Raw genomic sequence first — 23,583 nt, forward strand, 5'->3', positions numbered from 1 at the left:
AGTGATGGAGGCTTTCTGAGGAACCAGGATGATGGTGGAACCTTTGAATGTAGAGGGGACCACACATTGCTCCAGGGAGCTGCTGAAGATCCTGGTGAAGATTGGAGACAGCTGGTCAGCACAGGCTTTAAGACAGGAGGGTGATGCTCTGTCTGGACCTCATGCTTTCCTGCTCTTCTGCTCAGCTCATAGGCGTTTCTAGCCCATTTTTGGGGGTACTCAAGCACCCCTAAATTGAATCCCAGCATCCCTAAAGTTTGAGAGATTTTTTTTGTATTGCATGTCCTTTTTTTTAACAAACCAGAAAATTGTAAAAATCATACAGTACTTGGTTGATACGTAATGTTTTAACAACAAAAATACAGTACTCCTCTCCCCCATCTTGCCTCAAAAATGGTTTGATCCCGTCCAACTTTCCCGACTCGGGCTCTGAGCCCACAGACATAATAAAGAGTAGACGCCGCATCGACTGCTACTGTCCACTGGGGCTGACCAGCGGTGGGGCCGCCATCTTGGTCCGGTCAGATATATCAGAAAAGATATATCAGAAAATGATATATATATACATATATAGTTTTATATAGAAATATGTGTTCATTAGTCAGTATTTTGTTTATATATATATTTATAGTGTAATCATATATTGTCTCTTCAAATTATTAAAATAATTGACTTTACTGCCATTATCTGCTTCTCTAACATATATCAGTGTGTGTGTTTACAATGTTTGCAAAATACCTGTCTACAGTCGAGCTTAATATCAGAATATTCTATTACCTATTATTATTATTATTATCTATTATTCCCGCTATGAATATTAAAATACGCTGAACCATTTGTCCTGTATCATAGCTACATGTATGACGTTTGCAGCAAAAAATAAAATTAAAAAATGCGTGAAAATCAGTTTAATATTCAGAGTTAAGATGGATTAAATGCGCTGTCAAACAGCGCTGAGTGGAGCGGATGACCGGACCAAGATGGCGGCCCCACCGCTCGTCAGCCCCGGTGGACAGAAGCGGTCGATGCGGCGTCTGCTCTTTATTATGTCTATGTCTGAGCCTTTACCTGCAGAACTAAGCTGCCTCCCACAGAAGCACATGTTCCGTAGTAAGTACCAGGTTTAAATCAGGATACGTGGCACAATTCTTCACTTCTACCACTCAATACCAACACATTATTATCATTACAAGTCCTCGTTTTTGCTGCATTTAATCACAGGTTACTGTTTGTGTTGTTAGCTAGGAGTTAGCTTACGTTTTTTCTAGCTAGCAAACGTTCCAGGTGGTCAGTGTCTGTTTGAAGTGGACTGAGAGAAGCTAGCTGTTGTGTCAGTGCATGTGTTAATATTAAAGCCAAGGTGCTACTGACTAGCTAACTGACTGGATGCCCGTTAACATTATAACTCCTATTGTGTGTGTGTGTGGACAGACAGCCTCATCATGGACATAAGATTGTTTTGTTTTGTTTTTTAAAAAGAGCCAGGTTCAGGTAACAGTGTAAGATGAAATGGTTTATCTATCATCAGTAATGTTGTAAGTTGGATCAATGTATCAGAGAGAGAGGATGTTAATTATTTGTATTGTTATTGGTATTTTTTCATATTTATGTAATTTTTCATCTAGTTGAATACAATCTATTTGTGTGTGATTGTCAGTCGAAAGAAGGAGAAAGAAAAAAGGGGGAGAGGAGACTGCACAAGGTCAGGAAGAACCAGGTAAGTAAAAACAAACAGAGAATAGTGGCACCTGTTAAGATGACAAAGAAGAACATTCCATTCACAATATAATTTGACATACATGTCATGGAGGTTATGTGTTCTTTCCACAGTAAATGCTTTCCAGAAGCACACTGAACAGATATCAGTGGACTTCAATTTAAACAGGACGTCTTCATTACAGTTTCCTAGTTATCTATATGCTTTAATATTTGCTTAATTTCACTATACAAGGAGGAGAAGAACAGGGAGAGACTCGAGAAGATGAGAGAGAACAGACCAGTGAAAGAGATGCTGTGCATCACATTTCAAATAAAAGTCAAAAATTAAGTCCAAGGTCAATGTTTGATGTTTTTGGTCCTCAGTATAGGGGCTGGTTTACTTCAGAAACATACATGCTATTTATGTGTATGTTAAGGAGCTGCTGCATCTAAATTAGTCACTTTTCACAGAAATTAGGGTTGTGACAGGTTTCTTTATAGATTCCAGCGCATTCCTCCTTTGCTGTGACTCAGCATTTAAATATCCTTTATCAGATTGGATGGTTTAGTCACAGACTTTTTCAAAAAGTGTTGCTTTTCTTTGACAAATGTGGGAATGAAATTGCATTAAAATGTGCAAAACAGTGAAATTTATCTTGCCTGGCACCTCTGGGTGCTCAGCACCCCTAAACCTCTGATCCTAGAATCGCCCCTGGCTCAGCTGCTCTGATCTCTTTGTTCACTGGCTTTCTGACCTTCTTTACCAGGTCTCTGTCTCCACTGCTGTAGGAATCCTTCCTGGCTATCAGAGCTGTCACAGTTTGGTGGTGATCTATGACTGGTTGTTGTTGAGCGTTCTGAAAGTTTCGGTTGGCACACACATCACAGAAACTAGTAGTACATCTGACCTCAACTGATCTTATCAGGAATTTAATTAAAGCAGTGATGGACAGAAAACGATGCAGAAAGGAGGAACAAAGCAGAAGGGTGGACCAGGAAGAGTGAGAAGGAAAACATTTCACAAACATTTCTTTAGAAAACCAAACATCTCTCCTGATGGTTTCATCAACACACCATCATGTAACCATGATGAAGTCAGACGGAGGCTGTTTTCCACCTGAACAACCTGACCTTAGACTCAGTATGGCTGCATTAAGCCACATTAAGCTACATGAAGCCTGTCAGAGAGAAGCTCCGCTGAGAGCTCCCACATAACATAAGAAGATCTTCACCAAATCAGAAAGACACGGAGACTGTAATTTTACCTGCAAGGGTAACAGCACAGTGTAACAAGACACATTAGTGCGAGCTACAAAGACTGCTCCCATACGAAGTTTATTTTATACACGAGCAGAAATGAAAACATAGCATAAGATAAGAAATAGCTCGAGTTACACAAGGGGGTGTGCTAAGCTGAAAGAGTGGAAATATACTGGGATGTGGAGACTAGGGAGAGAGAGAGAGGGAGAGATCTGTGCAGGTAGGAGTGAGTGGTATTCTATAAAAATAGTCATGTAAAACACTATGCACACACAGTTAATGCTCTCAGGCTCCATTATGATAAATGTATTTACAAATTCAACTCTAACATTCCCTCCTGTTTATCATGATCAAGAAGTGTGAAGATCAGTTAACAACATCTTGTAAAACATTTTCTGCTGTCATGTCATTAAACTACACTTCAACATCATCATTCTCATCATTAGAGTCACATTGTGGTTCTTCCATTTCGAGTGCAGCATACGCAACAACAGAAGCAGTTATTATTTTAGAAATCATGGATCTCAAACATGTTAAAATGCAGGTAGCAAAAATGCAAAATAGTAACAAAATACATGCACTTATAATTACAGACCTTTTAATAGTCTGAAAAATACCACCAGATGTAAATCAAGAGGTAAAATCCCAGGCTCAAAGAAGACCTTTGTCTTGGTTGCTTAAAATGTCTATTTTAATCTCATCCAATTTCTGTCTGATTAGGGTGTAATTGCCTTTGTGATCAGGGATGTATGTACAACAATGGTCATTAACAACTTCACAAACTCCTCCTTGTGCTGCTAAAAGAAGGTCTAAAGCTATTCTGTTCTGGAGTGTCATTTGCTTGATAGCCTTAAGTTCAGGATCGTTTTCTAGCTGATCAGTTATGTCGATGAGTGCGTTAGTGAGATTATTGAGAGAGAACCAAAGTTTATTTACACTTACGGATAATCTTGATGTACCATATGGGTGGAGTGGAGATTTTTGGTCCGAGATTAAAGGTTGTTATGTTTCTTCCAGTTCTATAATTTATCCTCAGAAAACCACCAAAATGCGTTAAATCCTGCAACAAAGGGAACTGATGATAAGATAGCAGACGAGTTACTGGAAAGTGATATTATATGGATGTAATTAGGTGTTCCTGGTAAGTGATGCCTGTACATATCGCCACAGGTGCGTTGGAGACACAATGGGAAAGGAATGTTAGTTCGTAATGGTGCAATTCCCACTCCTAATGTGGTGTTCGTAGCCTGTGAAAAATTAGTGGGATCCAGCCATTTTTCCTCATGAATAGTACAATTTGGAAACCAGTATGACATGTTACCAGTGAAATGCTTTAGCATTCTGAGTGTGCTTTCACCAAATATACACATTGTTTCTGATTTATTAAGTCCTACAGGAGCGAAAATGGTCTGATGTGTAGCATGATGAGGTAATTGTGAGCACACGTAGCAATTGGTGACATTATTCTGTTGTGCTGTAAAATTCATAGCTTTATACCAGAAGTTCTGTTCCCAAGTCACTGCCATGGAGTGTTCATGGGTCCTTTTAGTCCTGTGAGTTCCTGTAGGGGGAAGGAATAAGAAGGAAAGCCACAGAAGTGACAAAGTCACCCCTGCGACTAGCAGAAGTCGCCAGAGAGCCATTTTAAAGTTGGGCGCGGATCAGTTGGGTTCTTCACCGGATTGAGACGTCAGCACCCTATTGTGCTACTGACCCCTTTGTATCGGACTTCCACCGCTACCCCGTCGGTTGATCTGGCTCGGCTTCCAGTCGTATTAGCTTACAGTGCGATTGGTGGATCCACGAAGGCCGTTCAGCAGTTTTTACTGCCGTGGGTGTCGTCAGCAGTATTTGATACGGCCCTTCCCACCGAGGCGACCTCCGATTCTTCCCCCTCAGGACTCTGATCAGGACCCAGTCTCCAGGCTGGAGCTTCTGTCTGGACAAAGGAGAAGAACACTCTGGCAGATTATTGGAACTCTGAACTTCTGTTGTTTTTAACATATGCATCATCCAATCTGCTAAAGTTATTTCTCTCTCACTAAGATTCAGTGGATTGTTGTTTTGTGGAAGTGGGAAAGGTCTCCCATGCATCTCAAAAGGTGTTATTGCTTTGTCTCCTGTAGGCGTAATTCTCATCCACAGTTTAACCAAGGATAAACAATCTGGCCAAGGCCTCTTGGTTTCTTCCATAGTTTTGGCTAGTCTGTTTTTTATTGTGCCGTTCGTTCCGTTCGTACAAGGCCAGCACTTTGTGGATGATATGCACAGTGGTTCCTTAGTGTGAGCAATGTGTCATAATTGCATTTACAAATGTGTACCATTATCTGATCTAATCATGGCGGGAATACCATAAGTTGGAAAGTAATGGTTGCAGAGAGCTTTTGCTACAGTTATGGCTGTTATCTTTGGTTGGGTATATTTCAACCCATTTTGAAAACGCATCTATAACCACTAAACAATATATTAGTCCTTTTGATGCTGTTAGTTCAATAAAATCCATATGGATTGTATACAGTATTCCTTGGCAAAGTCAGAAAACTTTACAGCGAAGAACTGTCTCTGCATCATGTGTACCATCCCTCCTGTTGAGACACGGGTGAGACCATGACTCACTAGAGGATGGGTTTGCTTTCAATGTGATAGAGGTTGTTTGTGAGAACTGCACCGCGCTTCAGACAAGAAGTTTGTTCAGATATGCGTCTGCTAAGATTTCTAATTCTATTGTTTTCAAAGCATTCTGTGCTGAATGAGGCTTGTTTTGCACCAGAGTCGGCAAGGTCACTCAGTGTTATAGTGGAGTCATCGGTTTGATGAGCTTTGCACTCACACAGTGTGAAAATGTTCCTATGGATTATAATACCATCCACAATACTGTAATGCAGAAAGAAAAGAAAAACGCAGTCTGGTGAAACCCTCCTAATAACAGATCTAATGTAGCCTTCGACAACCATCTCTTAAAGGTTTTTGTCTCTACAGTTTTCAATTACTTGTAGATAAATGTGAGGCAGGTTATCCATTAGCTAAGCATGTACGGCTTTAAAATGTGTTAATATTCAGCAGATCATCTGTACGTCACTCCTTTAACCCTTGGGTGCACTGTGGGGGTCAGGATACCCATTTTCTACTGAATTGGGTCACTTTTGACCCATGTAGTGCATCAAAAGGTAAAGTATCAAAAGCAAGAAAAGGAAAGTCCTGCCACTAGTTCTAGACGTTTCGCTAACCGTCTCTTTGTTTTTGTAATTTTGTGCACTTATGTGCCAATTGTATGTTTCACTGTTGATGGCTTGAACAGATCAGAGCCTCTCTGGTGCAGAAGCGTTTCCTGTTCTTACTTGTTATTTACTGGTCCAGCTTTTGGTGTTTGATTATACATGTGTAAAAGGCTAGAACTGAATTGTTTTGCACACTGTGTTCTATGAATGTGAATTACTCTCTCTAAAAAATGATTTTGACAAAGCAGATATATATATATTCACTCTCAGTAACAATAATGCTGTCCTGCACTGTGATTCTTGTGTTTGGAGATAAATGCTACGATGAGAAATGGATTTTATTTGTGCCTAATCCATATAGAAGTGTTTTGGAGTTTCAAAACGGGTCTCCAAATAAAACTAAGAAAATACGTTCAGTACACGCGGCAGGTTTAGTTAGCTTTTAAGACTGTAGTTGCTGTTATTGCACAGCCCTCACAATGATTGACTCGAACGTTGTTCGAAGCAGAACTGTCCACAAAAAATATCAATAAAACCAGGTCGTGGTAGAACAAAAAATCAGGTCATGGTTTAGTTTCTTCATCCGCTGTCGTCACTCAAACAGGTCAGACGGTTCGTTATAGTCAGAGCCAAAACAACATCAGTTTTCAGGGCTAAGTTTAGATTTTTAAAAGCCTTCTCAGCATGTTCAGTCCAAGTAATTTCATCTGTTAATGACATGTCATTGCCATATATTAAATCTTGCAGTGGCAGAGATAACACTGTATAATCTGGAACCCAAGATCTGCAGAAATTATAAAGGTCGGAAAAGGACATCATTTGTTGTTTTGTTTGCGGCTTTAGAGCATTTTGGATTGCAGTTGTTCTGTCAGGAAGTAGAGCTTTCCCATGTTTTGAAAGATTATGGCCCAAATACACCACCTGTGGAGCCCATAACTGAAGTTTGTTTAATGAAACCTTATGACCTGTTCCATGTAAGTGTCGTAACGCTGCCACTTTCTATCTGAAGTTACTTCATTTAATAATGTATGTGGGTTTGGAACATCAGGCGTACTTTTCTGTACAGCATCATTCTCTGCTCTTAAATCTTGAACCATCCTCCATATTCCTGTATTTTCCTTTTAAACAGGGAAAATGGGTGGATTACAAACGCGCTCTTTCGTTTCCACAATAATCCCTGATTCTTCCATATCTGAAATAACAGGTCCTATACCTTCTATCGTTGATTGCTTCAGAGGATATTGAGGAATCTGTGGTCGACACGGAGTGGCTGCTTGTACTTTAACAGGTGGAAAATGTTTTATCAGTCCTACATCTGTAGGGCTGTTGGACCAGAGATCACTGGGCAGGTTTTTTTTTAAAATTCTGGGTAATCCTCTGTGGACAAACAAATTAATGATCAGGTTTCTTCTTCATCGTGTGGAGGGTGTGGTGTTTACACACCACCCAAGAGGCTGTTTCATGAACCACAAAAGTTGTAGTAATTTGGGTGTTTAGCTCTATTACTCTGGTTTTCAGGTCTGCACTCTCATGGGATAGAGTTTGTTTCTTTTTCCGTCCGTTAAGAAATATGCAACCACATCCATATATTAATATCTTTATATAGTAATACATTTATACTTTATTACATCTATGCTTTATCAGCATGAAATTTTATTTTATCTCGATCTGTTGAACCGTGTGATAATTGTTCCTGTGGTCTTAATACTGCATACAGAGTGAAGTGTTTGAAATGTACCAGGCTGAGCTGCATTCCAGAGATAAAAAGAACCTTGAAGCAAGAGCAGCTGAAAATAAACCATTTTAAGCACTGAGTTCTCATTGTGGTACGAATTAACAGCAAGAATACAGTCTTGGTCTTACAGGAACAATCACCTCACACAGCTCATAACAGCTCGTCAATGAACAATCCCAAATCTCTAAACATATGAACAACTGAAAATTAGATTCCTATTTCACTGACTCCATCGCAGGTTTCTATAATCAATGTTACAAGCAAATCGGACCATAAAGTAATTTCTGTGATCATGCTTGCATACGACAAAATTATGTCAAGTTATCTATCTTGGTCATTTATCTGGTGCTTCAGCTGCCGCGGCGCCTTCGGCCTCTGATGCACCAGGCCATCGTTGTTGTCTTTGTGTTTTTCTACACTATCTTATCACCTTCTGCTCTGGCTGCACAGGCCTCAGCTTTTTTTATTTGTTGCTGTATTTCAGCCATATTTCTGCATAATGAAGCTGTTTTCCGGTTTCTTTTGATTTCTTTTATCAGTTTGTTGTTTTGCAGTTAATTCTGGGGGTCAGGCATATGGCTTCTGTAAAGCGTCTTGAGACGATTTGACTGTAATTGACGCTATATAAATAAAATTGAATTGTATTGAATTTTGTAAATAGCTCTGTGCAGCCTCCTACTATTAATTTGCTATTAAATTCATATTTCTTTTCCCAATCTAACAAGAATTGTATCAAATCTGGATGCTTCTGTTCTGTTCTGCTTATTTTGCATCGCCTTATTCACCTTATTCAGCTCCACCCATTTTCCAACGGGCAGGACTTCCTGTTTTGAGGAGCACTTCCGGTAACTCGATCATGCCGGTGTTTACAACTGAGAGAGTGATGTGGGAAGAAACGAAAAACTCTTTAAAAAACAGAAATGGATCAAGTCTGCCGCATCCGCGACTTATTACAGAGTGGGAGGATGACATGAAAAAGTGGCCACAAGTCATGTATGGCGATATTTTTAACTATTTCGTGTTGTCTCTTGGCGTTGATCGCTCGGCTATGAGGAATTATAAGAGCACTGAAGCCTATCAATATTTGCACAGTGGTAAAGTCGGCGCTGTTCTGTTACATCAAGAACGGAAATATACGTTTCTTAAAGCTAATGTCAGCCCGAGTCAGGCTAGTACCTCCACACACATGGCGTGGGTGTTGGTGACAGCTGATGGAGCGGTGGAGACCACGGGATGCTCCTGTATCGCTGGGTTGGGACGGTCCTGCAGTCACACTGCTGCGATATTATGGAAGGTATGTTGATTTGAATAAAACTTTATTTGATTCACGTATATACGATGTGGTTGTGCAAACGGAGGTTGTTATTGTCATTTCTGAAACAGCTCCTGCGGTTTACTGTGTTATTAGCCCTGTCACAAGCTAATGCTAATTCCCTGGAGCAACAAAAAACTGATTCTGACCAAACCGCAGTCATAACAACGTTTCAAAATAGCAGAGAGTATCTTTTTACCTCACTGATGGCACGGCTAGGTCTTTAGTGAAAACTGAACTTTGGTAGAATCGCTGTAGCTGCGCTGACAGTGACCGATGCAAGCTGTGTGTTTACATAGCCATGAGCTGGTCAGCAGCATTCAGATCTAACCTTTCCGTGCTCTAAACAATTCTGAGAGAGAGAAAGCTTCATCTTTCCCCAGTTGTTGTGGCACCCACGGACAGCACAATTGATGCCAAACATGTTAAAATCGCTTAAAAGAACAGTTAAAAGTAGCTACAGTAGCGAGAGGACTCGATGTTGTTGTAGTGCAAAGACGGTCAACCGGAAGTCGATCTCAAAAATGGCGCCGCCCTGCCTCACTTCCTGAATAAGGTGAATAGTGAAATTTTTTTTCCTGATTATTTCCCATTTTTGTTTTTTTTTTTTATTCAAAATTATTTTTATTATGAATTTGTGGTGTTTTTCAAAATTATTTTATTGAGAATTTGTGAAAAACAATGCGTCATAGGCCAAAATTCAGCCCTTGGAAAACAAGCTTCTAGGCCAGCTCTATTAGCTAGTCTGGTTTTCCACTGGGGGTCCGATATCAGGACTAAAGGTCGTTTTAGAGTTTTCACAAAGTCCTCCTAAATCTTAATGACTGTTTACACTCAGTGATTTACTTCAACTGACAACAGCCGTACGTTCACACCGATAGGTTTCAGGCTGTCCTCTGCTTCAATCACTGACCAGTCCTTTCACACTCACAGTTTCACACATGCACACATTTGGTAAGTTTTGGCTTCTCTTAGCTCAGGACTTCACTTTCCTAAAGCGCTTTGTTCGGATGCCGTCAACCTGGAACCCCGCAGAACCCGGACAGGGTTTTAACCGGCCGACGTGGAATTCAACCACGGAGGGCTTTCGTCCCCAAACCTAGTTTCAGGGGGCTGTGCACAGACTTCGGTCTCCCTCGAACAGCTCCTTAGGTTCCCAGGTGTATTGGCATCCTTTCTGCGCTTCTTTTTTTTTTCCACTCTTTATCTGAAGGATTTCAGTTTTTAGTTTAGTTTGGAGTTCTAAGATGTCTCTCTCATCTAATTTGCCTGAGAAAGTATGTTTCTTTCTCCGTCTTTTTTGACTTATTTTTTTTCCTGATTCTTCCACATATCCTTCCATAAATTTCTCATCGCCTTCTAAGACGCTTTGTTTTTGTCCCATAGCTGCTTGTTGTTGAGTTCTCTGGCACGAGACAACGGGAGGACACTAACACATCCTTCTACTGCAGATAAGCTGCAGCGGTGTTAGTTTTTATGAGTCTAGCTCGCCCTTAATCCCCTTGTCACCCGTACGTCGTCAACAACAAGGAAAATAATAAATCAGAAATTCAGCAAGGTATTCTAGACCTTATAATATGCTTGAAGTTCTCAGTCACTCTTCACATTCACACCGTGTACACCTTGCCGACGGAATCTCTGTCGTCATGTCGGCGGAATCTATTTTATCAAGCCATTACGGCGGAATCTCTTCACACTCACACCTGTGTACACCTTGCCGGCGGAATCTCTTTTATCATGCTAGCGGAATCTCTTTCTCACCCGTGGTTCTGATCGGTGTCACTTCCTGGATCGGATCCTTGGATTCACACCCAGCGCCGAGGGACCGCTTTTCCTTTCACCGACCTGGCCACGAATTCACGTCCCAGGATTTTCAGATCTCGCTGCTTGGCGACGATCGCTGTCGACAGACTTCGGTGTCGGCTCTCCTCGACGTCGGGAAGGAATCCTCGGATCCGGCTCGAAGGACCAAGTTATATGTCAGAGTGTAGCTCCGCTGAGAGCTCCCACATAACATAAGAAGATATTCACTGAACCAGAAAGACACGGAGACTGTTTACTTGCAAGGGTAACAGCACAGTGTAACACGACACATTAGTGCGAGCTACAAAGACTGCTCCCATACGAAGTTTATTTTATACACAAGCAGAAATGAAAACATAGCATAAGATAAGAAATAGCTCGAGTTACACAAGGGGGTGTGCTAAGCTGAAAGAGTGGAAATATACTGGGATGTGGAGACTAGGGAGAGAGAGAGAGGGAGAGATGTGTGCAGATAGTGAGTGAGTGGTATTCTATAAAAATAGTCATGTAAAATACTATGCACACACAGTTAATGCTCTAAGGCTCGATTATGATAAATGTATTTACAAATTCAACTCTAACAAAGCCTCACAGTCTGAACAGTGGATTTACAACCATTGTGGTTCAAATGTGTAAACTGTGTAGACTCACATGGAACCAGAATAATTGTACATGTAGAGGAATGTCTGAATGGAGCCTCATACGGCCGCAGCACAGATGTAGAAAGTACACATTAGGATTACAGTTACTCTGGTTTATCAGGGGCTCCACCCAGCAGGAAACTCACTGATGGATTTCTGATATTAATAAAATATAATTCACTGTCTGTTGTTGTTTGTTGTTTGTAGTATCAGTTCATAAATGTTTGTGTGTAATTATCCTGGGTTCTAGCGTGTATTTCTTTGGGGTCAATGAAATCAGAGTTTGTGACTTTTCATGAAGAGACTGATCAATACAAGTAGATTTGATGAATGAATGATTATTGAACATAAAATATTCTAGATAAAGGTCTCTAAGGTGGCCCAGATTAAAATAAAAACCTCAGTGATCAGTGAGTACACGTTGAATCCTAAAGTGTAGTTTCTACCATCATTAGGCTGCACATTTTTACTACATAGAATCACTGTTCCCTCTAAGCTGCACTCTGACAGTCTCAGCGCACAGAAAATCTGCGCTGCGCACAAAAAACATCCAACCTAAATTGAAAATAAAATAAATTCATAACAATTCATTCTGTGCTATTTTTCAGTGTGAGTCAGTGAGTGACCGGTGACCGGCTGCTCCAGCCAATCATGTGGTTCACATCGTATTTATGCAGCTAAACGTCGTTTACAGACGTCCTGATGTGCAGCCTCCTTAGCCGGCTGCTACAGCGCTACCGTATCCAGTCTTCTATATGTATCTGTTCTTCTCTGTGTGTCCGGTTCTATGGTTCTGTCGATGGTTTCCTGGTTACAGACGTTGCTGCTCACTGCTCTGTGTGTTTAAAAATGTCTACACCTGAAACTGCACCACGTTTAAAGAAGCAAAAACGTTTGACAGGGAAGACTGGAACCCTGGCAATGGGTACAAAAAACTGTGTTTTCTGTTGCTCATAGACTGAAGTAAGGCAGCATCAGGAGAACAACATGTAAGAAACATGAGAACAGAGAGAACCAACCAGCAGCTCACAGTTTATCATCATCTGATCATCTCCTGAAGTCCACATGGTAAGAGACATCATGATGAGTTTGTGAATTTACAGATTATGCTTATAATCATGCTGATGTGGCCGTAGACTCTACAGGATTTTAGTGACTCAATAAACTCCTCAGTTTTATTTAAATGCTTTTTAGTTTTCAATAACCATTTAATAGACTATATGTGATCAATAATCATTTATTTAATAGCCTATATGTGATCAATAAACATTTATTTAATAGCCTATATGTGATCAATAATCATTTATTTCATAGACTATATGTGATCAATAAACATTTATTTAATAGACTATATGTGATCAATAATCATTTATTTCATAGCCTATATGTGATCAATAATCATTTATTTAATAGCCTATATGTGATCAATAATCATTTATTTAATAGACTATATGTGATCAATAATCATTTATTTAATAGTCTATATGTGATCAATAATCATTTATTTAATAGCCTATATGTGATCAATAAACATTTATTTAATAGACTATATGTGATCAATAATCATTTATTTCATAGCCTATATGTGATCAATAATCATTTATTTAATAGCCTATATGTGATCAATAATCATTTATTTAATGGCCTATATGTGATCAAAAATCATTTATTTCATAGCCTATATGTGATCAATAATCATTTATTTCATAGCCTATATGTGATCAATAAACATTTATTTAATAGACTATATGTGATCAATAATCATTTATTTCATAGCCTATATGTGATCAATGATCATTTATTTAATAGCCTATATGTGATCAATAATCATTTATTTAATAGCCTATATGTGATCAATAAACATTTATTTCATAGCCTATATGTGATCAATAATCATTTATTTAATAGCCTATATGTGATCAATAAACATTTATTTCATAGCCTATATGTGATCAATAATCATTTATTTCATAGTCTATATGTGATCAATAAACATTTATTTAATAGACTATATGTGATCAATGATCATTTATTTAATAGCCTATATGTGATCAATAATCATTTATTTAATGGCCTATATGTGATCAAAAATCATTTATTTCATAGCCTATATGTGATCAATAATCATTTATTTCATAGCCTATATGTGATCAATAAACATTTATTTAATAGACTATATGTGATCAATAATCATTTATTTCATAGCCTATATGTGATCAATGATCATTTATTTAATAGCCTATATGTGATCAATAATCATTTATTTAATAGCCTATATGTGATCAATAAACATTTATTTCATAGCCTATATGTGATCAATAATCATTTATTTAATAGCCTATATGTGATCAATAATCATTTATTTAATAGCCTATATGTGATCAATAATCATTTATTTCATAGTCTATATGTGATCAATAAACATTTATTTAATAGACTATATGTGATCAATGATCATTTATTTAATAGCCTATATGTGATCAATAATCATTTATTTAATAGCCTATATGTGATCAATAATCATTTATTTAATAGACTATATGTGATCAATAATCATTTATTTAATAGCCTATATGTGATCAATAATCATTTATTTCATAGCCTATATGTGATCAATAATCATTTATTTAATAGCCTATATGTGATCAATAAACATTTATTTAATAGACTATATGTGATCAATAATCATTTATTTAATAGACTATATGTGATCAATAATCATTTATTTAATAGCCTATATGTGATCAATAATCATTTATTTAATAGACTATATGTGATCAATAAACATTTATTTAATAGACTATATGTGATCAATAAACATTTATTTAATAGACTATATGTGATCAATAAACATTTATTTAATAGACTATATGTGATCAATAATCATTTATTTCATAGCCTATATGTGATCAATAATCATTTATTTAATGGCCTATATGTGATCAATAATCATTTATTTAATGGCCTATATGTGATCAATAATCATTTATTTCATAGCCTATATGTGATCAATAATCATTTATTTCATAGCCTATATGTGATCAATAAACATTTATTTAATAGCCTATATGTGATCAATAATCATTTATTTAATAGACTATATGTGATCAATAATCATTTATTTAATAGACTATATGTGATCAATAATCATTTATTTCATAGCCTATATGTGATCAATAAACATTTATTTAATAGCCTATATGTGATCAATAAACATTTATTTAATAGCCTATATGTGATCAATAATCATTTATTTAATAGACTATATGTGATCAATAATCATTTATTTAATAGACTATATGTGATCAATAATCATTTATTTCATAGCCTATATGTGATCAATAAACATTTATTTCATAGCCTATATGTGATCAATAAACATTTATTTAATAGACTATATGTGATCAATAATCATTTATTTCATAGCCGATATGTGATCAATAATCATTTATTTAATAGACTATATGTGATCAATAATCATTTATTTAATAGCCTATATGTGATCAATAATCATTTATTTAATAGCCTATATGTGATCAATAATCATTTATTTAATAGACTATATGTGATCAATAAACATTTATTTAATAGACTATATGTGATCAATAATCATTTATTTAATAGCCTATATGTGATCAATAAACATTTATTTAATAGCCTATATGTGATCAATAAACATTTATTTAATAGACTATATGTGATCAATAATCATTTATTTCATAGCCTATATGTGATCAATGATCATTTATTTAATAGCCTATATGTGATCAATAATCATTTATTTAATAGCCTATATGTGATCAATAAACATTTATTTCATAGCCTATATGTGATCAATAATCATTTATTTCATAGCCTATATGTGATCAATGATCATTTATTTAATAGTCTATATGTGATCAATAAACATTTATTTAATAGACTATATGTGATCAATGATCATTTATTTAATAGCCTATATGTGATCAATAATCATTTATTTAATAGCCTATATGTGATCAATAATCATTTATTTAATAGACTATATGTGATCAATAATCATTTATTTCATAGCCTATATGTGATCAATAATCATTTATTTCATAGCCTATATGTGATCAATAATCATTTATTTCATAGCCTATATGTGATCAATAATCATTTATTTAATAGCCTATATGTGATCAATAATCATTTATTTCATAGCCTATATGTGATCAATAATCATTTATTTCATAGCCTATATGTGATCAATAAACATTTATTTAATAGCCTATATGTGATCAATAATCATTTATTTCATAGCCTATATGTGATCAATAATCATTTATTTAATAGCCTATATGTGATCAATAAACATTTATTTAATAGACTATATGTCATCAATAATCATTTATTTAATAGCCTATATGTGATCAATAAACATTTATTTAATAGCCTATATGTGATCAATAATCATTTATTTAATAGACTATATGTGATCAATAATCATTTATTTAATAGCCTATATGTGATCAATAATCATTTATTTAATAGCCTATATGTGATCAATAATCATTTATTTAATAGCCTATATGTGATCAATAAACATTTATTTAATAGACTATATGTGATCAATAATCATTTATTTAATAGCCGATATGTGATCAATAATCATTTATTTAATAGCCTATATGTGATCAATAAACATTTATTTAATAGACTATATGTCATCAATAATCATTTATTTAATAGCCTATATGTGATCAATAAACATTTATTTAATAGCCTATATGTGATCAATAATCATTTATTTAATAGACTATATGTGATCAATAATCATTTATTTAATAGTCTATATGTGATCAATAATCATTTATTTAATAGCCTATATGTGATCAATAATCATTTATTTAATAGCCTATATGTGATCAATAAACATTTATTTAATAGACTATATGTGATCAATAATCATTTATTTAATAGCCGATATGTGATCAATAATCATTTATTTAATAGCCTATATGTGATCAATAATCATTTATTTAATAGCCTATATGTGATCAATAAACATTTATTTAATAGACTATATGTGATCAATAATCATTTATTTAATAGCCTATATGTGATCAATAATCATTTATTTAATAGCCTATATGTGATCAATAATCATTTATTTAATAGACTATATGTGATCAATAATCATTTATTTAATAGCCTATATGTGATCAATAATCATTTATTTCATAGCCGATATGTGATCAATAATGATTTATTTAATAGACTATATGTGATCAATAATCATTTATTTAATAGCCTATATGTGATCAATAATCATTTAATAGCCTATATGTGATCAATAAACATTTATTTCATAGCCTATATGTGATCAATAATCATTTATTTCATAGCCGATATGTGATCAATAATCATTTATTTAATAGCCTATATGTGATCAATAAACATTTATTTCATAGCCTATATGTGATCAATAATCATTTATTTCATAGCCGATATGTGATCAATAATCATTTATTTAATAGACTATATGTGATCAATAATCATTTATTTAATAGCCTATATGTGATCAATAATCATTTATTTCATAGCCGATATGTGATCAATAATCATTTATTTAATAGCCTATATGTGATCAATAAACATTTATTTCATAGCCTATATGTGATCAATAATCATTTATTTCATAGCCTATATGTGATCAATAAACATTTATTTAATAGACTATATGTGATCAATAATCATTTATTTCATAGCCGATATGTGATCAATAATCATTTATTTAATAGCCTATATGTGATCAATAATCATTTATTTCATAGCCTATATGTGATCAATAATCATTTATTTCATAGCCGATATGTGATCAATAATCATTTATTTAATAGCCTATATGTGATCAATAATCATTTATTTAATAGACTATATGTGATCAATAATCATTTATTTAATAGCCTATATGTGATCAATAATCATTTATTTAATAGCCTATATGTGATCAATAAACATTTATTTCATAGCCTATATGTGATCAATAATCATTTATTTCATAGCCGATATGTGATCAATAATCATTTATTTAATAGCCTATATGTGATCAATAATCATTTATTTCATAGCCTATATGTGATCAATAATCATTTATTTAATAGCCTATATGTGATCAATAAACATTTATTTAATAGACTATATGTCATCAATAATCATTTATTTAATAGCCTATATGTGATCAATAAACATTTATTTAATAGCCTATATGTGATCAATAATCATTTATTTAATAGACTATATGTGATCAATAATCATTTATTTAATAGCCTATATGTGATCAATAATCATTTATTTAATAGCCTATATGTGATCAATAATCATTTATTTAATAGCCTATATGTGATCAATAAACATTTATTTAATAGACTATATGTGATCAATAATCATTTATTTAATAGCCGATATGTGATCAATAATCATTTATTTAATAGCCTATATGTGATCAATAATCATTTATTTAATAGCCTATATGTGATCAATAAACATTTATTTAATAGACTATATGTGATCAATAATCATTTATTTAATAGCCTATATGTGATCAATAATCATTTATTTAATAGCCTATATGTGATCAATAATCATTTATTTAATAGACTATATGTGATCAATAATCATTTATTTAATAGCCTATATGTGATCAATAATCATTTATTTAATAGACTATATGTGATCAATAATCATTTATTTAATAGACTATATGTGATCAATAATCATTTATTTAATAGCCTATATGTGATCAATAATCATTTAATAGCCTATATGTGATCAATAAACATTTATTTCATAGCCTATATGTGATCAATAATCATTTATTTCATAGCCGATATGTGATCAATAATCATTTATTTAATAGCCTATATGTGATCAATAAACATTTATTTCATAGCCTATATGTGATCAATAATCATTTATTTCATAGCCGATATGTGATCAATAATCATTTATTTAATAGACTATATGTGATCAATAATCATTTATTTAATAGCCTATATATGATCAATAATCATTTAATAGCCTATATGTGATCAATAAACATTTATTTCATAGCCTATATGTGATCAATAATCATTTATTTCATAGCCGATATGTGATCAATAATCATTTATTTAATAGCCTATATGTGATCAATAAACATTTATTTCATAGCCTATATGTGATCAATAATCATTTATTTCATAGCCTATATGTGATCAATAAACATTTATTTAATAGACTATATGTGATCAATAATCATTTATTTCATAGCCGATATGTGATCAATAATCATTTATTTAATAGCCTATATGTGATCAATAATCATTTATTTCATAGCCTATATGTGATCAATAATCATTTATTTCATAGCCGATATGTGATCAATAATCATTTATTTAATAGCCTATATGTGATCAATAATCATTTATTTAATAGACTATATGTGATCAATAATCATTTATTTAATAGCCTATATGTGATCAATAATCATTTATTTAATAGCCTATATGTGATCAATAAACATTTATTTCATAGCCTATATGTGATCAATAATCATTTATTTCATAGCCGATATGTGATCAATAATCATTTATTTAATAGCCTATATGTGATCAATAATCATTTATTTAATAGCCTATATGTGATCAATAAACATTTATTTAATAGACTATATGTGATCAATAATCATTTATTTAATAGCCTATATGTGATCAATAATCATTTATTTAATAGACTATATGTGATCAATAATCATTTATTAAATAGCCTATATGTGATCAATAATCATTTATTTAATAGCCTATATGTGATCAATAATCATTTATTTAATAGCCTATATGTGATCAATAATCATTTATTTAATAGACTATATGTGATCAATAATCATTTATTTCATAGCCTATATGTGATCAATAATCATTTATTTAATAGACTATATGTGATCAATAATCATTTAATAGCCTATATGTGATCAATGATCATTTATTTAATAGACTATATGTGATCAAAAATCATTTATTTAATAGCCTATATGTGATCAATAAACATTTATTTAATAGACTATATGTGATCAATAATCATTTATTTAATAGCCTATATGTGATCAATAATCATTTATTTCATAGCCGATATGTGATCAATAATCATTTATTTCATAGCCGATATGTGATCAATAATCATTTATTTCATAGCCGATATGTGATCAATAATCATTTATTTAATAGCCTATATGTGATCAATAATCATTTAATAGACTATATGTGATCAATAATCATTTATTTAATAGACTATATGTGATCAATAATCATTTATTTAATAGACTATATGTGATCAATAATCATTTATTTCATAGCCGATATGTGATCAATAATCATTTATTTAATAGACTATATGTGATCAATAAACATTTATTTAATAGCCTATATGTGATCAATAATCATTTATTTAATAGCCTATATGTGATCAATAAACATTTATTTAATAGCCTATATGTGATCAATAATCATTTAATAGACTATATGTGATCAATAAACATTTATTTAATAGACTATATGTGATCAATAAACATTTATTTAATAGCCTATATGTGATCAATAATCATTTATTTAATAGCCTATATGTGATCAATAAACATTTATTTAATAGACTATATGTGATCAATAATCATTTATTTAATAGCCTATATGTGATCAATAATCATTTATTTAATAGCCTATATGTGATCAATAATCATTTATTTAATAGCCTATATGTGATCAATAATCATTTATTTAATAGACTATATGTGATCAATAAATGACGTTTTCCTGTCTAAAGAAAAACTCTCTCAGAACTCTGATATGTTAACAGTACTAAATAAATACATAAATAAATAAATACATTCATACACACATAAATGAGTTCATACATTAACGGTGTTAAGATCAGATTTAGATGAAAAAATATCCGTAGAGACTTTCTTTGTCCAGTTTTCTGCATTCAGTTTGTGCAGAATCCAGTATTACACACTGGGTGGTCGTTACGTTTTATTAGTTTGGTTTCACTGTTTAAAATGATGCCACATCTTTTTAGACAGAACCTGTGATCATAAAACAACACAGAACTCTTAGTTTTTTTTAAATAAAGCTTTATGTATGACTAAATGCTTTTTTCTAAATTAAATAAACCACTCCTTGGGTGGTTGTGGCCCCACGTTTGGTAAAGTTGGAAAGATATTCACAGATTCAGACTTCCAGCATCAATAACTTTTTAGATATAGGTTTTAAAACATAAACGATGCCTCTTTCCCATCGTTGTAAGGCAGACAATGTGCTACAAGCCCAGTTTTATCTAAAGCAGCTGTCTTTCAAGCTGCAGAAATAGCACGGGTGTCTATGGAGGGAACAGGAACCGTCTGCAACAGCAGAGACAAATATATTCAATAACTTCACTCTGATACGTTGTAGTGTCACCAGAATCACTGCAGCCTTCAACTGGCTGCTGCTGACAAAGTGTTTTAACAGAAGTGTAAATGCTGTAATGTGGTTCTTTTAACAAACATGTAACTTGGATGGATGGATGCTGGTGTGACCACAGTGACACGTCTGATGGTGCTCACAGTGGTCCAAGGGAACGCTCAGGGAGTTTGTGTGTTTGCTCAGACTCATGAAAAATTAGAGGGAACACTGCATAGAATGATATTTCTACGTACGCGGCTGTTTCCACCACACATTATTACACAACTAGCAGTTCATCTGTCCTCAACTGGTCCTGGCAGGAATTCAATCAAAGAGCAGATTCTGAAGAAGAGGGTAGTAAATCAGAAAGCTGATAAGGATGATTGTCGAGGGAAAATTTCACAAACATTTCTGCAGAAAACCGCGGTCACACCCGATGATTTCACAACCCACAGCAGCATGTGTGTCTCCTATATAAAGGCAGCAGACTGTGAGTTAGAACAGCAGCATTCATCCACCAGGTGACTTCATCCAGCCAACCACTGTCTGCAGATACGTAAGTGTTCAACTCCTCACTCATCATCTCCTGCTTCTCTTTATTCTCACTTTACAATGCTTACAGCTCAACATCTCAATGACTGAATACTGCTCGGTCAAAACAAGTTGGAGCAAATGGAAGCTCTCATTTTGACCTCCATTTTATAGCAGGATCATCTTAGAAGCACCGTTCCTTCAGAGACACAATCATTTTCTACTACAGTCACATTTTAACACTTCCTAATGGAGCTTACACAGTAGCTGTGAAACGCTCAAAGCTGCTTCTACAAGAAATGAAGCTGAACAAGAATCAGAATTCTTCTTCAGACTGTGACTCCTGGATGGATGTAAAACTTTGCTTCATTAAAGTTCCTGTAGATAAAGAATCAGATGATTGGTTTTCATGGAAGGGTCCCTATTGCTGTTATTATGGCCTGAAGAAGTCATCTGTTCTACATGAAATGTGAAGTAATAACATGTGAAATGACTGTATTCACTCATGAATCCTGTCTCTTTATTTGCTGCAGGAAGACAACATGTCCAAGTACATCACCGACCTCGAAGTGTCTCTGAATGAGACTGATGAGAGTCAGCTCCGTGCTCAAGGCTTCAGCAAAATTAATGTAGATCTGAACAAAGGAGCTGGAGGGAAAAACATCTACCTCTGGTACAAGAGAGGTAGCTGTGGAGCCATCACCAGGATCCAGTTGTCCTTCACTGAGGCCATGAGTGAGGGCCTGAACAAGGTAGGGTACCAGAAGATCAACAAAAACCTCAACACCGGAGCAGGAGGGAACCACATCTATCTGTGGTTCTCCAAAGGTTCCTCAGAGTACCATGTTCCCATCGTGGACCTGGACGTCTCTGTCACCGATGAAGCCCAGAAGTTTAAGTTCGGCTGGGACAGGCTGGCCTGTGATCTGAACCGGGGGGTTGGAGGATGTTGGGTCTTCCTGTGGGTGAAGAGAGAGAATCCAACCTACATCTGTGACCTTGCTGCCACTGCCGACTTCCAGGGAGACGCCGACTACTTCAACAATGGCTACATCCGAATCGATGAAACCACCAACAGAGGAGCAGGAGGGGCCTACGTCTTCATCTGGTACCGTCAGACCACCAAGAAGGAGGGGGCCATCAAAGACCTGCAGGTCTCCACCAATGATGCTGAGTACGAGCGCTTCCAGAATGGCAAGTATAATCCAGTGAACATGGATCTGAACCAGGGGACCGGAGGAAACCCGGTGTTCCTGTGGTACAAGAAAGACGACTGCAGCAGCGGCCCCATCAAGGACGTCACTCTGGTGGTCAACAGACAGGATGTCTGTCCATTTGAGGCTGCTGGTGTCCAGGTCATCGACAAAAACCTCAACGATGGAAACTGCTGTGCACCTGAGCTGTTCCTGTGTTACTACTGCTGAAGTCACCATGACGACAGAGCTGAGCATGCTCACTGAGCACAAACCAAAGAATCCAAAATATCTCTGTTGAATCTCTAAGTTTTTCTCCTGTGATGAAACCATGAAATGTGTTCAATCACTGTGATCTCACAAGTTTTATCCCTCAAACATGTAGAATCAGTCAACCTGTGTGTTCTTCATTGATTCTGTTTCTCTTCATTCTGACTTTCTCTGATTCAATAAAGTCTCATCTGCATCTCAAATATCTTTGTCTGCTTATTCAAGCTGTTGAATCAGATCAGATGAACCTCATCAAACTGTATCCAGCTTTAGTCTGTTCTGGGCCCAAATACCCCCCGAGGTAGAACCTAGTCTGGGCTGGTTGATGCCTCCTGCTCCACTTTATACCCCCTTGTGTTTTTACACATAAACCTGGATTTAAATGTCCAACATTTAATAACAACATGAGTTTAAAAACAACAACAAGCTACTGCAGCATGACAGACTAACATCAAATTAAAATAAAATAGTTTTTCAGATTT

General features: G+C 34.8%; 1 protein-coding gene across 3 annotated transcripts; it reads left to right on the forward strand.

The window, feature by feature from the left end:
• The first annotated feature begins 826 nt into the window (after positions 1–826).
• LOC127534794 (uncharacterized) lies at positions 827–23,304 on the forward strand. 3 transcript variants are annotated; one of them, XM_051950932.1, is made up of 4 exons: positions 827–1,110; positions 1,658–1,717; positions 12,625–12,735; positions 22,172–23,304. In XM_051950932.1, the coding sequence occupies exons 3-4, from the start codon at positions 12,733–12,735 to the stop codon at positions 23,060–23,062; spliced, it is 894 nt and encodes a 297-aa protein (XP_051806892.1). In that variant the 5' UTR covers positions 827–1,110; positions 1,658–1,717; positions 12,625–12,732; the 3' UTR covers positions 23,063–23,304. The 3 variants fall into 3 exon arrangements, with proteins under 3 accessions (XP_051806892.1, XP_051806893.1, XP_051806894.1); XM_051950933.1 differs by lacking the exons at positions 827–1,110; positions 1,658–1,717 and adding an exon at positions 8,726–9,205; XM_051950934.1 differs by lacking the exons at positions 827–1,110; positions 1,658–1,717; positions 12,625–12,735 and adding an exon at positions 20,769–21,663.
• Positions 23,305–23,583: the final 279 nt, after the last annotated feature.

Source organism: Acanthochromis polyacanthus, chromosome 7 (assembly GCF_021347895.1).
Source record: "Acanthochromis polyacanthus isolate Apoly-LR-REF ecotype Palm Island chromosome 7, KAUST_Apoly_ChrSc, whole genome shotgun sequence".
NCBI classification, from domain to species: Eukaryota; Metazoa; Chordata; class Actinopteri; family Pomacentridae; genus Acanthochromis; species Acanthochromis polyacanthus.